Raw genomic sequence first — 17,671 nt, 5'->3', positions numbered from 1 at the left:
TGTTCCACTGTTAATCATATTTTGGTGTTGGACACTTGACTTGTACATGTGATTAAAATCGTTGTCAAAAGTTGTCGGCATAAAGAGCAACATATTCGAATTCGGCCTCGATATATAGAGTACGCATCAAATTTCAGAAAAATCTTGTTTTTGGCCTGTATTTGGAGCCCCATAAATCATGAAGTCCCGCTTTGTTCCCTTCAACTTTTATATATAATACTTTTCACTATTGATACTATTCAAAATTACCGTTAAAAGTTGTCGGCACTTTGCGGATCATATTCGAATTCGGCATCGAATCATTGAGTTCGCACGAAATACATCAAAATCTGATTTTTCGTCTATTTTTGAAGGGCCCTATTTTGTTAAGTTTTGTTCCGCTGTTGATCATACTTTGGTGTTAGACACTTAACTTGTACATGTGATCGAAATCGTTTTCAAAAGTTGTCGGCATATAAAGCAACATTTTCGAATTCGTTTTCGATATCAAATTTCAGAAAATCTTGTTTTTGGCCTGTATTTGAAGCCCCATAAATCATAAAGTCCCGCTTTGTTCCCTTCAACTTTTATATATAATACTTTCCACCATTGGTACTATTCAAAATTACTGTTAAAAGTTGTCGGCACTTTGCTGATCATATTCGAATTCGGCATCGAATCATTGAGTTCGCACGAAATACAGAAAAGTCTGATTTTTCGTCTATTTTTGAAGGGCCCTATTTTGTTAAGTTTTGTTCCGCTGTTGATCATACTTTGGTGTTAGACACTTGACTTGTACATGTGATCGAAATCGTTGTCAAAAGTTGTCGGCATATAAAGCAACATATTCGAATTCGACCTCGAGATATCGAGAACGCATGAAATTTCAGAAAATCATGTTTTTGGCCTGTATTTGAAGCCCCATAAATCATAAAGTCCCGCTTTGTTCCCTTCAACTTTTATATATAATACTTTCCACTATTGGTACTATTCAAAATTATTGTTAAAAGTTGTCGGCACTTTGCGGATTATATTCGAATTTGGCATCGAATCATTGAGTTCGCTCGAAATATAGCAAAATCTGATTTTTTGTCAATTTTTGAAGGGCCCTATTTTGTTAAGTTTTGTTCCGCTGTTGATCATACTTTGGTGTTAGACACTTGACTTATACATGTGATCGAAATCGTTGTCATAAGTTGTCGGCATATAAAGCAACATATTCGAATTCGGCCTTGATATATCGAGTACGCATCAAATTTCAGAAAATCTTGTTTTTGGCTTGTATTTGGAGCCCCATAAATCATAAAGTCCCGCTTTGTTCTCTTCAACTTTTATATATAATACTTTCCACTATTGGTACTATTCAAAATTACTGTTAAAAGTTGTCGGAACTTTGCGGATCATATTTGCATTTGGTCTCGAACCCTAGAGTTTGCATGTAACATTGCAAAAATATTTTCCGATATTTCTGTGTTTCAATCAAATGTTGCCAATTTTTATTTAAAATTTTTTTCATTCTGCAAATATATTCTAATATGTTTTAGTTTTTCTGTTTTATGTGATATACAGTTATATTTGTTGTAATTACCACTACCAGCTAAATGTGCTTAAACTTATTCATTTATCCCTTATAAATATTGGAATAAGAGAATATTTTCTGCATGGGAAACGGTTGAAAACTGCAGAATATTTTTCCGCTGAAATTCCGCTGGATTCACAGTGGTCTCTTATCGGGAATGTCATCACCAGAGCAGAAATTTGCATTTTTTGTAATTTTCTATATATCTTTCTTTGTATACATGAGCAGTTTTGAGGATAGAATATTTTTTTTATCTTTTTTGCTATTTTTAGCATGATAAACATGGTCAAGATTTTTGATAATCGTTCACTAAAAATTTTAATGAGCGCGGTGTTTCCGATGACGTCATTCTCACTATAACATGAGATTCTGCCAACGCGCCGTGCTCTGTGGGATATGCGTTCCAACTGCTTGTGATGACAGAAATACTGGAATACCGGTACCACAACTGGCGTTCAACGAAAGACCTATTTTGGTTTTTATTGGATAGTTTCAACCTGCCTAGCTTATTGGTAAATCCAGCCCTGGTGATGGTCCCTACAGCAAATTTCTGGTCCTAATCACTCAACAGATTGAAATAAATGGTTTTCAGCATTTATTAGCAAAGATAGATATTTTAATTAATTAAAGCCTGTATAATGATATTATAAATATATGTTTTATTATTACTGCATTGTGAGAAGGCTTTCCACACTATCAAGTCTATAAAGTTTCAGCGTCTTCCAATGTCCCAGAAGGAAACTTCAGTCTTCATTTCTCATATTCTTTATTTCTTTTCATTAATGTCATTAGCATTTGAAGCTTGACTGATTCCAATGTACCTTTTCCATTGTTGTTTGATGAAATATTCTAAACGTGACTTCAAATTTTTTTCTCACTTCAATCATCACATGTTTGAAGACCCGAGCTGACTTCTACTGATTTGTTATTAGTCATTAATTTGCAATTTTTTTTTTTATAAATTAACTGCTATAATTGCTAAGTGTCGACTAAGTGAATATCTACAAAAAAGCAGTGGTTTAATAATGGACTACAATCATTCATGTTTTTCAACCTAGTTAAGAGGCCGGTATTGTACCTGTTCAGGTTTGAGATATTCATCTTTGTTTGTATACCGGTACCGTACAACTTATCCTGCCTATTGGTAGGCTGCCCAACATTTTGTTGTAGGCCTATTTACCAAATAATTTAGTTTTCACCTCTTGCAGCCTTGGTACGTTACCGGTAGTTTAAATAACACGTCAGCATGCCTTCAGTAAATGATTGCTAGCTGTACATGTATAAATGCGTAAAACCAGTAAACAAACGTGATAGAAATGATATGGGTTATAAATTGTCAACGTCAAACGCTTCCAGTACCGGTACCGTACCGAAAACGACATTAGCGCCGCTTTTGCTGATCATATCCCACAGAGCACGGCGAGTTGGCAGAATCTCATGGTCTAGTGGAAATGACGTCATCGGAAACGCCGCGCCATTAAAACTTTAATGAACGATTATCAAAAATCTTGACTATGTTTATCATGATAAAAATATCAAAAAAGATGTAAAAAATATTCTATCCTCAAAACTGCCCACTTCTACAATGAAAGATTTCTAGAAAATTACAAAAAATGCAAATTTCTGCTTTGGCGATCACATTCCCCATCAATGCTAATGTTAAAATTGTTTTGTTTACATCACTTTACAATTTGCGCGTAGGATGGGTTTTTAATGAATAAGGTCTATTGAAGAAATCTCTTGCATGTCGTTTATTGTTGTATTTACTTGTCCTACTATGAAAGTAATTTCTATGTAGTAACTTTCAGATAGTACACATTTGAGAATTACTAACCTATTAAAACATCAGTAGACTACAACGGCCATTGCCAATGATGCTATAAAAAGGTTTTTCATCATGATCGAAGGAGTGAACTCAATAGCGACGTCCAATCTCCCGTGATCACATTTTACGTAAAAAATATTTGCTTATGACACTCATTTTTTAGCGTTAGATGGGTTTGAAATAACCGAGTTCTATTATGACAATCATACAACTCTAATCTTTGGTAACGCTGGGGCGACGGAATATAAATGTAGCAAGGTGCCTATTTAAATGCACAGACACGTTATGATCTATTTGTGCCACATTGCAATAAAATATGTTAGTGTTCCGAATCTCTTTTATGTGGTACACCCATGTGCACTCTATGGATGTGGTATACCCTTCGAACCTCCAGTATTTCTTGGGTTGTATATATCCTCGTTTGAGAAGCACACTCTTGTATATGGTTTACTTTATGTAATGATCTATGGAGTGGAGAGGCAAAGGCATTTAATACGACAAATACGGCATTTAATACGAATCTCTTCCACTGGACTAATTGTGTTCGGTAACCATATATATTTTTTATACGTGTAATGACGTGTGATCCAATATAATAAATCCAATATCATAAAGTGAACGTTTTAATATTATGTTAGATCGATATTTAACCGTATTAAATATCAACTGACACCGTACGCGGAAATAATCTGTGCATTATCTCAGTTTAGCTGGTTGATAGGCGAGTTACTTCCCTGGTTTGGTAAAAGGTACAACTTGGAAATTTCATATATTCTACTTTCACCCCCAAAATGGCCTTGCGTGCTGTGATCAGACAAAATAAATCCTGTGAACTGCAAATGTGGACTCGGTAGTTACAGCTTCTATTGAGTTGAAAATTTGACTCTCTTTCGAGTTGCTAAACGAAGGACTTCATTATTAACCTTTCATCGCTAACAATATCAATAATATGTGTGGTCGTTTCACAATTGTTATTCCAGTGCAAAGTTTAATGTTGTTTAAAGTTTAATGTACTCCCGTAGTATGTGTACCAGGTTAGGCCATAATTTTATTTCGATTTTCCTCATTTCAATTTTATTACGAGTTCGGGACTGTCTGTGTTATCAAAGTGAATATACCCCCTGTCCATGGGCTTCCGTCCCTTTAAACAACTTGATGTAAAGTAGGCGAAAAAAATTAGTTACCTCCATATCGATACAAATACTTCTGGAGCGCCGAAAAAGCAGCTGTAGTCTTGTGCATGATATTGCAATAAACCTCATGCAAAAATTACGAAAGGTATAATTGGTAGGTACACCTTTACAAACTGATAACGAAACTTAGAAGATTTTGTTTATTCTGTGCATCATTAAAAGTTGTTTTTATTTATTTGAACGAAGTTTTCATAAAGATCTTCAACCCTTAAACCATTAACGAGTAAAAATTAACACATCAAACTTTGTTCCAATCAAAGAGGCGAATGTACTATTGAGTGTATATAACTTAAATTTGGTAAGACCCGAATCTTAACCATTGCTGTGCGTTTTTTTTTTCAGTCAGAAAAAGATTGCGCTCCATTCAACGGTAAATGAAAACTCTTCAATTCTATTCACTCGGTTGGTTACAATTAACGAAAAAACTTAAGTTTTAACATATATAACAGATGTGATGGGGCATTGAAATGAAATTCAACTTTCGATTATACCCTTATTACGAAAACCTCGAATGATGTGAATGAATAGCCTTATATGATAAAACTCAAAACAAAATACTTATAATATACTGACAAAGAAAATGTATACAATAGATGACAAAAACTATATTATTTCACACTATTACAAATTTGCCACGCTATTTATTCTCTGAGTTTTCTGATCTTCATTTCTACAAATTTTGCAAATGGAGTAAACGAATTTATCCACTTATACCAGGATAAACCCTTGGTCGATGTAATGTCTGCGTATAAACCATTCAGGTTAGCGTGGTGACACCAGTTGTACCACCACCCCCCTTTGTACTCTAAAGCGCAATTTGACCCTGTGTTTGGGTCGTTATCTTGATCCTTTGTCGAAAATTGGTTATTGTTATGATGCTCCATTGAATCGCCTGTTAATAGAAACAACATGATAAATTCAATCAAACAAGAATAAGCGCAGGGCGATACATGTTGCCCGACTAATTCGTATCGTTATGGGAGATCGTGCGAAGCGAATATATATATACATTTAAAGTCAAATCAAGTTTTCAAACAGACACATACTATATAAATTGAAAAGCAGTGTTATGTCCGTTGTAGATCATAATATTTATTTTGAGCATACCAGCATTTCCTGAATATCCGGTAATCGTTATTCGATAATTGTCTTCTGCTCCAGCAATTTGAAATTGTCTAAAAGTTAGAATATTTTTGTAAATTTAATATAGAGGATGTGAAAAAGTTACGCAAAATTACGGTAAACTTTTCGTCATGGCAACGTTAAATAAGTAACTGTAAAAAGTTTCAGTCGTGAAATGTTTGATTAGCATTTCACTGTAATTCAATATTGTTGAAAGGTATCAGTTAAATGTTTAAGGTAGCATTTCATCTCAACTTCTGTTAATTTTGCGTTACTTTTCACCACCCTGTATAAAAAAGTCTTTTTATTCATAGTAACATTGCTTAAGGTGAGTTTACTCGAAGCACATTGGCAAGAAACGATCATGATCGATGAACTAAAATATGGACGAATCACTGAAATAACGATTGCTACAACAAATTCCTCTTGTGACGTTTACATTGCAGCCTAGAATATAAATATATACTTATTATAATATTTTTAGCAAATTTGAAATGTGGTTTACTGAATAATCGATCTTGTTTATACTTTTTTATCCCACCCAACAATAAATGAAGCAATAAAAATAATTGGAAGTGCGGAAAAAACTACAATTACCCGTATTTTGCGAATATTTTTTCATTGCCTCTTGTGATAAAATCGAATCGAATCTCATGAAGACCATTGGTAGATATTCTATGCATCGTCTCCAGTCCTGTGAATTATAAAGATATCAATAGTTAGTGTTTTGCCCACATTACTGAACTGAAGCTATGAATGACAGATCATTTGATTCGGGCCCCGGCAAGTTTGTAACGCTTGAGAACGGAGCTAAGTCGATTCACTTCATTCCCGAGTCACAAGTGAAGTTGAGTCGCTTCTTCTTCGCGTCACTTTCTTCGCCCCCTTGAAACCGGATTCAAAGTAGATTTTATAACAAAGAGTGAAGTACATAACATTCTTTTCAGGGTAATCAAATTTTGAATTTAAAAATTCAGTCGCTTTTGGCCCGAAAAAAATATTTCTGTTAGCACATCATGCCACTACGTAGGCTATCAGCATTTAATGACGTGCGCATATTCCAAGAAATAGAATCGTTTAGAATCTGGTAAGCGTTAATTAATGCGGGTCAATTCTATATATGCCAGTCAGAATATTACTCATGGATCTAGATTGATAAGTATGTTGCTAGGTAATTGTCTGTTTGTTTGTTACTTATCGATCTTAAGATCGGTAAGTATGTTGTTAGGTATTTGTCTGTAAGTCTGTTTGTCTGTGTGTTAGATGCACACGATATCTCACGAAAGCGAGATTGAATCTGCTTCAAATTTTGCATGTACATTCGTCATAGCTCGGATCAAAAGCCTATTGATTCTGGATGGAGTATGTTTTATAATTAGCGAGGTATTAATTAATTAGTGATGGGACACACGGTGTCACTATGGAGTAAGACCACTGTTTTGGGGATCCCCTAACCTTCGATCGATAAGTCTTCGGTTTCTAACCGATATTCTAGTTTGTCTGTTAGACACTTTCGTATGTTACGCGATATCTCACGAATCTGTTCCAAATTTTGCATGTGCATGCATTCATCATATCTCGGACCAGAAGCCTATTGATTTTGAATTAAAACATGTCGTATAATTAGCGAGTTATAAATTAATTAGTGACGGGATACGAGGTGTCGCTATTGAGTCATAGCGGAGGAATCGAAACCGCAGTTTCTGTTTTGGGGAATCCCCTAACTTTCGTCGCTGCGAACGATTTTGTGCGTAACAATGCCTTGTCTGCGACACTCCGTCAAAATTTTCGAGTAAAATATTGAATATGCGGAAGACCGATGAGTCGGCGGTCCCTGATCGCTATCTAGTCTAATCCTTATCACCATAACCTTCGAGACAGTATGAAAAATATTATGCTATCATAAACGCTAAACGCTATAAACCATGTGCAAAAAAAAGTTGTGAAATAAATATGAAAATGCCTTCATGTTTTACACAAATTACTATATAGATCTTATACCTAAAAATTCAAATGGTTCGTAATTTAAAGTATACCTAGCCAGAATTCTCGTTCTTTGTAACCAAAACCTGTAACATAGTCATTCCAGTTACGGTAAAAATCTTCATGTCCGTCAACTCTTCTTTGTATCACCTAAAAACAAACGTGACAAGAAAAATTAGTTTCGATTTGTGATCATCGAAATTTCAGGAACAACTATTACTTCTCAGATGCATGTGATCTTTTCCTCCTCATCTTTCCCAAATCATGTGAGAGAGGATGTCTGGACTCTAACTCCTCACTGCCGTAGGTTTTAGCACGTAACTGGTAGTCGATTTCGTCTACCTTCACTATGAAGTTCATGCACCTGGAACAAAATAACTGGTAACCCGACGAGAGTCCGTGGTACGCCATGTTATTGAGCTGTTTATTGACTTCAGATTACGGTATTATACGTCACTATGGTAGGGTATTCATCCGTTCTCATTGCCCTATTATTTTTGTCACCTAATAAAGGAACTGAATTAATCATTTTGGAATGAATTTAACACATTGCAAGGCAGTGGTAATCAAATTGAACGAATGAATTTTGTAATACAGCCAGCTATATAGTCTACAGCTCGGCCATCTAGGTCAAAACGTATTTGTCGCCTACAAAGCTATCAGGTTGAAGGGCGTCATTTACATCGATATAAATGTATATAACGCCCTTTATCTATGACTCCAGTGTATTCATTTAGAAAAAGATAAGTTCTATTACACGGCAATTAATAATGAGATGGTGACTTGAAATGATTGATTGCCCTCTGCATGGCAATCATATTCAACACGTGTATTGAGGTACAAAGTATATGGAATTACATATAGAATAAATGCCACATTGACTTTGATATTCCAGAATTTCATCTAAGCCAAGTTACATAGAATTGAGATATTTTATTTATATGAGAAGTGGGTTTGTTGTGATTTTTGTTTGGGCATCATACTGTTGGACTAAAAAGCTTTAGACATGGACAAAAAAGTTTCCGAAGACACTACTCACAATCCAACCGCCTCCATCGGTTTCTTGATCACAGTACACTTGGACTCCTTGTTTACTTTCATTAAACGGATGAATCATGTAAATTCCATTTGAAATCACGTGACTTTTTAAGGCTGCACAGTCCCGTGGAAACATCCGTTCTAGAAAAAAGTTGCACTGTCACTTATATTGAGTTTCATTCCATGCAGTACAGTTGCAATTCGAGTTTGCTACTTGTAATTTTTCGTCCAAACAATGCGCTATGCCGAACTAATAATTAGTACGAGACCGTATCAAATAAATTCAATCTTTGCGTCAGTTTTGGATTTTCTTTAACCTCCATTTGCGGAGTTCGAATGTTTCTCCCTTTAAAGACTGGGGCACGTACTTTGATTTGTTTGTTTAAAAAGTAGCTGAACAAAAGCCCTGATCTGCGAGCTTTCACACTTAAAAAAAATTTCTTTTCAAAAATGCACTTGTATACAAAACTGATAAGAAACTATAACAAGGAAATCAAGACACCACGCTTTCCAATGCTTGCATTTTAACATTTTGTTTACTTAACCATTTAACTCCTGAACTTGACGTTCAAGCTGTTTGTTTCGTTCAACAAGATCTTCGCAGCAACTACTTGATGATCCTTTCGGTCCAACTAATCCGCGATTTCCTACTGGACCGCGCTTTCCCGGTGGTCCAGGTGGACCTCTTACGCGAGAAGGGAGCTGGTTTTCGTTCTCATCACATGAAAGCTGACAAGTTCCGAGACTGATACTTGCCTTAGACGTACAAGCGAAGTATTGGAGAATAATTAAAAATGAATCAGTTTTGCCCGCCCACATCATGTCCGTCTGATGAATTTCACAGGAATAAAATACCAAACGGCCCAGATTACTGTTATATACATGCCGCACCCATAGATGGGTTTTAGTGAGCAGCTGTTGTTTATCGACTGCTATATTAACCTATCAAATGTTCCCAAATTCATCAGGGACTTTGTATTACTAAGTACCAGCTAAAGATAGTTTTCCGTCAATAAAACCTAAAACCAAAGCCAGTTTCTTTCCGATTACAGTTGTCACGGCCAGACAGTTTTCCTTCTTCGTGTTCCGATAATTAAGATACGACTGCACACTCGAATCTCTAAGGAATATTAGTGTTGAGTGATAAAAGTGTGCTTTTGTACTGAAATAGCATTGAAACATTTTAATGGCTGATTGATCGGTTATTGAATAGACATGTCTCAGAATAATCTTCAATATATACCAACAACAACAAACTGCTAAATGTGAGTTCGAATGTTTTCTCCCCTTAAAGACTTCCTACGTTTATCATAAGTTGCTGTAAGCGTTTTTAATGATTCGTAAAACTTTCATTTTTCACCTGAAGGCACGTTCTCTGATTTTTTGTTTAAAAAGTATAGCTGGACAAGGGCCCTGATCTGCACTCTTGAAGGCGCTCAAGAAGTGTGTGCACCAATATGAAGGTAACTAATTTTGTTCGCCTACTTTACATCAACTCGGGTAAAGAAACTGAAACCTATGGGCAACTTGGCTAACACAAACAGTCACCGAACTCGTAATACGACTAAATTAAGTAAAATCGGAATAAAATTATGGCCTAACTCTAACCTGGTACACATACTACAGGAGTATCCTCTAGAAATATAAATTTATAGAAAGTTTCCACACGTAAAATTAATGTTTATTCTCTGTCTTTAATAATAATAGTAACAATAATATTGCAATAATATTGGGTCCGCTGAAATCAAACAAGAAAAGTCTAAAACAATAATAAAAGTGCAGCAGGAGAACAATAGCGAGCAACAAATAAAATTGATTGATTACATTTAGCAAGGTTGGAATACACATGAGCCTATTTCGTAAAAAAAGAAAATTTAAGTGGTGCTTATACCTTTAATTACATTGATACAAACCAGTAACTTGATATACATAGATATGGTCAGATAAATAGTTGTCTTTTTGGTCCCAGTAATAGTTATTCATGTAGTTTATCATTGAAGCAATGTAAAAAAATTGCAGAAAAATGTCATATTTCAATATTTTTCAATTATAAAAGTCAGACTTTATACTTGTATTATTATCCTGTATATAAATGGAATAAACAGTTGGTATGGTAAACTCATTGCAGAGTAGCAGTAATGTTTCAGTTCATATAATACAATGTTGATACAAATCCGTTTAATTTATAATCACGCGAAAGCTAAACAAAAACAAAAAACAATTTTTTATATTTTACAGAGATTTAAATTATGTGTGTACAACAATTTTCGTATAAAGCAAAATTTGTATAATTATGTCTTATTATAATTGACAATAAGCATTTACTTGAATATATAATTTCGGTATATATCTGAAAAACAATACATTCATATATATATATATATATATTGAACGAGGGTAATTCATCTTTTAAAAGTCATGAGGAAATTGATTGTTCTGGTATTAAAAATATTGAGATGTGGGGTAGCAAAGATTCTTTTTGCATAATTCTTTGGTATAGGATAGTAGTTATTTGTACTGGTCCAACTATGGTGAAATCATAATGAGAAACAGAAAAAATATTAGGCCCTTTAATCATTCTCCCAAAAACAGATTTTGTTTTAAAAAACAAAAAATCACTCTGTAGACCAAAACATGATGTATATATACTGTATATCACATGTGCTGGCAGAAGTCCAATTAAATTATTTCATCCAGGAAAATTGCAACACTTTCACAAAAAAATGTAGTCGAGTTAATTTAGGCTACTGTTCGCAATGGACCTTTCCCAGAGCATTGACTTCCTTGTTTACTTCGTGACATTGGCCAATCAGCAAATTGCAAAAAGTGACGTAACAATGCTCCCTTCTCGCATCCGCCCAGACACATTTCTCACTTAGACAGATTTTCAAGCGTGGTCGTAAACATTACCTCGTTTTCGCATTTTTGAACTCTATTCGTTAGTTTTCAGTTGTGTTTCGGAAACTTAAATGTAAATCAGATAATTCAATAGTCACCCTGTCTTCCTAGGAGTTTTAATTTAATTGCAGTAATAAAAATTAGTGTCGAAATAGTTGTGATAGACTAGGCTAAAATTCTCTAACGGTCCTTTTAAAAAACAGATTGTTGTATGCGATGAATCATAATGATGGTTTGAAACACATACCCCATTTCACAGGCGCCAACTCGAAAAGCACTCTTGAAATACCCCCCAAAAATTTTACAATGGTAAAGTATAAGGAGAATTTTTCGGGGGTCAAAGGTCGGGGAAAAGTCCATAAACTCGAAACCTTGTGAATAAACTATTATGTTTTAAAACATATTACATCGTTGTTCTGTGAGGTTTTACCTCTTAAACAGAGTCTTCTAATTGAAGAAGCTATTTTCAACATCTTACACAGTGTCGGTATTTACAAGTTTTTGTCCATAAATTTAAGTCTAGCGCTCAAATAGAATTTCAGGAACGGAGGCATTTAAAGTAAACTATTAGCGAAAACCAAGGTCGCATTTCATCCAAGGTTAGCGTAAAAGTCGTCCAGATTTCCTCCTTCCTCGTCATAGGATTTAAATTCGGCATCGTCTTCCCCTTCCACGTATTCTTGTCCTGTATTTTCTTGAGTCTCCGTGTTTTCATACCCATATTCTTGTTGTTCACCATGTTGTTCTTCTTCTACCACTTCCTCGGGATGGACGTTTGTTCCATTTTCTGTTGGTGAATACTCGTGTTCTTGTTCACCTGACGTTTCATTTTGAACCTCTCCCTCCGCCTCTTTGTGGTCTTGTCCATTGGAATACGAATCGTGTTCTTGTTCGTATGAGTGAGAATCGCCATTTTCTTTGGTGTCTTCTGCGTCGTTGTCTTTTTCTTCTTCGTGGGATATCCCATTGCTTGGTTCCTGAACTTCTTCCGCTACAGGTTCAGGGTCGGGTTTAGTCGGGGCTTCTTCTGCAGACAAAAAGTCTCGTATTTATATATGAGGTGCAATAACTTGTAAATAAAAGTAATAAAGAACGTTCCCCTCATAATAAAGAACGAGGACGCAAGACTCAAAGGTGAGTATAAAATCGTTTCCCTCAAAGTTATTACGATGTCTCCAAAAATGGAAGCGTTTTAAATAAAATTTATAAAGAATGGGGTTTGGTATCAAACCGATCTCATTTGGATTTATTGGAATATCTCTAGACAGGGCTGGGCAAATTATGGCCCGCGGGCGTATCCGGCCCATCGGAGTGTTTCATCCGGCCCACTTGTGCCTGCTGAAATTATGACTATAGTTATTACGGATATAAATATGCGGTGAAAACAAAAAATCACCGGCTAAAATATAGACCGTAATTCCCAACGTATTATCAGTACCTGAATATAATGCTCCACTTGTTATATATAATTGTGCCACTTAGTACGCTAGCCGTTTGTTGTACATTCGATGTTACTCTAGTTATTTGTGAATGAACTGTTCTTATTCATAGTTTCATATTGAGTTTTGGAGTTTTGAGCATTCGGCTCAGTAACCTAAAGTCTATTATCTGTAACCGGCTCACTCAGAAAAGTGGGCCCACCCCTCCTCCAAAATGATATTGATCGCGGTATATTTTGAAGGAGCTTACCTTGTTTACCAGCGGGCCTCCCCCTTCTTTTAGTTTCCGCCATTGCTGTTCCTCGTCCTGAATAAGCAACTTTACTCACTTGATTTGTGACCTTTTTTATTCGCAGTGTTTCAGGATCATCAGCTACCTGCAAAGATGATTTTTATGGCATGGTTTAAACTTCATAATCTTAAAATCCAAAATATTACAAATATCAACTCGAATATTAAAAGCTATTTTATGTTATTTTTAGCATTACCCATCATTTTATTTGTCCTACAATACTATACGAGCGTATATTCAATTCTATAAATGTAGAAATCGTTATTCAAAATTTAGTCACAAAATTTTTATGTTCAAATCGAAGTTGTTCGTTTCGTCATTGGCGGTTCTTCATTGTGTAAAGTGAAATCGTATGAGCACAAATTTTCAAACTATCTTGGTCTAAATTCAGTAACAATTCAAAAAATTTAGTAATCGTTATTTAATATTAAGACCCAAAATTTACACGTTCAAATCGAAGTTATTTGTTTCGTCATTGGCGGTTCTATACGTTGTGTAAAGTGAAATCGAATGGGCACAAGTTTTCAAACTATCTTGATCTAAATTTAATAACTGCCATAATGTTAAAAGATAGTAAGCATTACAATGTATATAGATTGAAGTTTTATTCAATGTAAATGTTTAACACAGAAGTTGCACTCTTGTCAACGGAGAATAATTCTTATTAGACAAGGCAACCGAAGCAACCAGCGCTCAGCAGAGGCCGTTCGGCGATGTGAATTATTACAGTAGTTGATCAGAGAATCGCTCGAGGATTAGTTGTTTGGCCTTCGTGTTGGTATATTTGAGCATTGCTTGATTGGTTTATAAGTGAACAATAATACTGCTTTTTGGCCCGATACCAGATAACGATAAATTTTCCATTAGAATACTCGGCATTGGAACCAGCCTAGGGCTGGAACCAAACAAGCTGTGTTTTGAGAAATACAAGGTGTTAAAAAAGTAACACAAAATTGAGGTACAATATTTCAAGATGGCAACTTAAAATAAGTAACTGTTAAAAAGTGTCAGTCATGAAATGTTTAAATGATATTTCACCGTAATTCAATAATGTTAAATGGTGTCAGTCGTTGAATGTTTTAAGTAGCATTTCATTTTAACTTCTGTTAACTTTGCGTTACTTTTTTAACACACTGTATATAAAACTGAAGCAAACTAGAATTTTTATATGACACAAGTTAAATACGTGTATACTTACGGATGTGAATTTTGATTTATTCTTCTCGAACTCTGATTTATACTTAGATTGACTGAGCCGGATAGATTGTTTTTTGACGTGTTCCAGTTCTGGCGTGCTCGATACTGCAGTATAACCTTTGCCTTTTGTTCTATTGAACTGCTCTTTGTACTTATTCTGAAAATATAATAATCATTTATTACTCCTTTTCAAAAATCTTTTCCACTATTCAATTGTTGTTAAATAGATCTGCACCATAAAATATCTGAATGTATTTTCTGTTTTATCTAGATTTTTTCAATATCAAAGTTATATTCTACAGTTCAGTGGTATTCAACCAAGGTTACGGGGCACCCAAGAACCGCCATTACAGGTCAGCGATTCCACAAGTTTATATTTAACTTGGATTATTCTTTAAATATAATAAAATACCACTATTTAATAAACTTGCTACATTTTTAACATCGTTTTGTTTTGTCAGTATATATGGTAAGTGATTCCCAACCTATGGATAGCGACCGAAAACCGGGTCGCCTGAAAATACTCGTTGGTCGCTTGTTTATACAAAATCAAACACTGAAAACTATGGATTTTAAATTTTGTCAAAATTTATTGTTTAGTTTTTGTTTGGCATTAGAGTGTTGCTCAGTAGTAATAGTAAGTTATGATCAAAACGTAACAACTTATCGTGACGTAACGAACTTTCTGGGTGACGATCACGTTTCTTGTGGGTTCAGAGAGATATAAGGACCCGTGAGTTCATTATTTAATTTTATTAAAATTGATATATCGGATCGGATCTATTTGAGGTCTGGGACCTGAATTCGCCAAGAATATAAAGATTATGATCAAAACGTAAAAACATATCAACATCTATTTGGCTTTGAACCCACGTCACGATTTCAAAACTCGTTAAAGGGAAACAAGCGTGTTCGAACTTTGAGGCAATTTCTCGTCGAATAAACAGTATGTATGTAAAAATTGTTTTGTATATGGTAGTTTAATTTGAATTCATAAAATCACAACATGCAGTTTAGTATTTGAGACTATCCTTGGATCGCCAGTTTTCACAAACTTCATTTTTTTGAAAAAATTGGGTCGATTGAAATAAAAGTGGGAACCACTGTATTAGGTTGCAGTTCATACACGCATTGCACAAGGGCTTCTGGACCCTCTGGAATGTTCCATTGGAGTTTCGATCGACTGAAAAGGGTGGAAAACAACTGTCCTAGTTTAAGTTCTACCTGGCTCTGGTACTTTGACATCTCCATGGCATGCACCATAGCTGGTGTCATGTAAGCCATTGCCCGGCTTTTCGCCCATCTCTTTTGCTTTTCTTCCTCGGTTTCAGGCATATTAGTTGTATATGAGTAAATTTGAATTATAATCTTTTCATAATATAAAATAAAAATTAAGTATTAAGACAAGGTAAAAGGAAAAAGGTTCATGTGCAAAGACGAAGAAGTTTTATAGTGACTTTGCACAAGATGAAGTTTAAAAAGAAAATTTGAATAATTTTTGAACATACTCAATTATTCACAAATTTAATGATTTTAAGTTATTTTGCAATATTTCCTGAGGTTTAGAGCTTCTAGCTCAATGAATATAATTGTAATGTCCCCAATATTTCCACTCTTTGCTTTTCATTCTAAGGCACATTCGTACCAAGTATAAAATGAATTACAATTTATACAAACATTCCAACTTTAATTCGCCAGTGAAATTTTCGGCATTCTGTTCTCATAAATATAAATTATCTTACTTAGACATCAATCAATCATCATTTCGTCGATTATTCAACAATTTGATCCCAATCTACAATCGTTGCGCTCAAAATGTAACTCGTTGCGTATAGAATATTTTTTACATGTAAATGTGCGCAAAGCTAGGTCGCGAGCTCTCATTCAGAAATAAAGCGGATTGATTTCTGAGCGAATTTACGAACGAACGCTAAAATGGCGGTAACCAACATATTTAAGCAAAATAAAGTTAAACATAGCATGAAGACTAGCGTGAATGCTTAGAATGTTGAATGTTCAAAGCTCTAGGATTCTATATACTTCACAGCTAGAGTATGAGTTGAATTTTACGCCGCAAAATATTCAGTCACTAGTGGGCTTCTCACCGTCACTGCGCCAATATCACTCGGTATAAAAGGAATGGCGAACAACCAAGTGTTTTCGGTGTCCTGCCGAATTCCCAATTAATGCAAAAACCATACTAATATCTTATTAATAAAAATAATAATGAAATCGCCTCTAGCAACAATATTTTGACAACGTTTACGACAGAGCAATTAGGATGGATCTGCCCATTCTTCGTAACTTGTCTTGTTCCAGCGGTTCCATTTCGGAGATGCATCAAACAGAAAGGCACTAGAATGTTTTGGAGGTATGCGAAAACTAGACGCTATCTTTCAAATTCTGCCTGGTCTAACAGTTAGTGTCCGTAGTTATCTTTTGTGAGTTTTTCTCTGCTTCGATTTGAATAAAATTTCTGTATTTTGACATATATTGCTAATTCTTCTCTGGGTAATCTTTTGAAACATGGCAAACTTTAGTCATCGAATGTGCGGAAATACTTATATCTGTATATCCTCCATATGCCCTTCACTCCTATACGATATTTCGCAAACAAAATCGCATTTGTATCTATCATAAGTTGTATATAACGGTATTGATTGAAAATGATCACGTCATTATTACACGTATTCAATCGTCACTAAAAAGTTTACCGGCACCGGAAATTGAACCTATCATAAATGTACTGGAAATAGCTTGATTAGGAATGCTTCATTCAACCTAATAAGTAACTTCGTCCGATTTTAAAAGTTATTTTTTTCCAAACTTAGACTAATTTTGTTGCTACACTCGTTTATTTTTGTCTATGCAAGGCTGAAATTATTTGAAATTAGTCATCTTAGTCTGTTGTGATTACGTCATAATTAGAACTTGTCGCGCAAAGTTAATCGAGTACAGTAATCTCGAAACGTAGTCTTCAAATCATGTTGTTTCACAATTTAAATCGAAAACAAAAATCTCACAACATTCAAATCCAAATCAGAGTTATCATCAATTGTAATGCAAGTTAAATATATTCTCAATATAGCCGCTAAAACGATATTACTAGAAATCGCTTTTACTTCA

General features: G+C 34.8%; 2 protein-coding genes across 2 annotated transcripts; both read right to left on the bottom strand.

Annotated features, from left to right (window-relative positions):
- Positions 1 to 4,741: 4,741 nt before the first annotated feature.
- LOC120340014 (ryncolin-1-like) lies at positions 4,742 to 9,544 on the bottom strand. Its single transcript, XM_078116489.1, has 6 exons — positions 9,265 to 9,544; positions 8,721 to 8,860; positions 7,735 to 7,831; positions 6,296 to 6,392; positions 5,684 to 5,751; positions 4,742 to 5,468 (listed from the first exon to the last, which is right to left on the bottom strand). The coding sequence occupies exons 1-6, from the start codon at positions 9,539 to 9,541 to the stop codon at positions 5,218 to 5,220; spliced, it is 930 nt and encodes a 309-aa protein (XP_077972615.1). The 5' UTR covers positions 9,542 to 9,544; the 3' UTR covers positions 4,742 to 5,217.
- Positions 9,545 to 10,382: 838 nt separating this feature from the next.
- Positions 10,383 to 15,930, bottom strand: LOC120339044 (uncharacterized). Its single transcript, XM_039407088.2, has 4 exons — positions 15,770 to 15,930; positions 14,547 to 14,702; positions 13,307 to 13,433; positions 10,383 to 12,644 (listed from the first exon to the last, which is right to left on the bottom strand). The coding sequence occupies exons 1-4, from the start codon at positions 15,878 to 15,880 to the stop codon at positions 12,208 to 12,210; spliced, it is 831 nt and encodes a 276-aa protein (XP_039263022.2). The 5' UTR covers positions 15,881 to 15,930; the 3' UTR covers positions 10,383 to 12,207.
- Between the last annotated feature and the right edge of the window lie 1,741 nt (positions 15,931 to 17,671).

This window comes from Styela clava, chromosome 9 (assembly GCF_964204865.1).
Source record: "Styela clava chromosome 9, kaStyClav1.hap1.2, whole genome shotgun sequence".
Taxonomy (NCBI): Eukaryota; Metazoa; Chordata; class Ascidiacea; order Stolidobranchia; family Styelidae; genus Styela; species Styela clava.
Note: the sequence above shows the minus strand (reverse complement) of the source record. Positions and strands in the feature narration are given on the sequence as shown.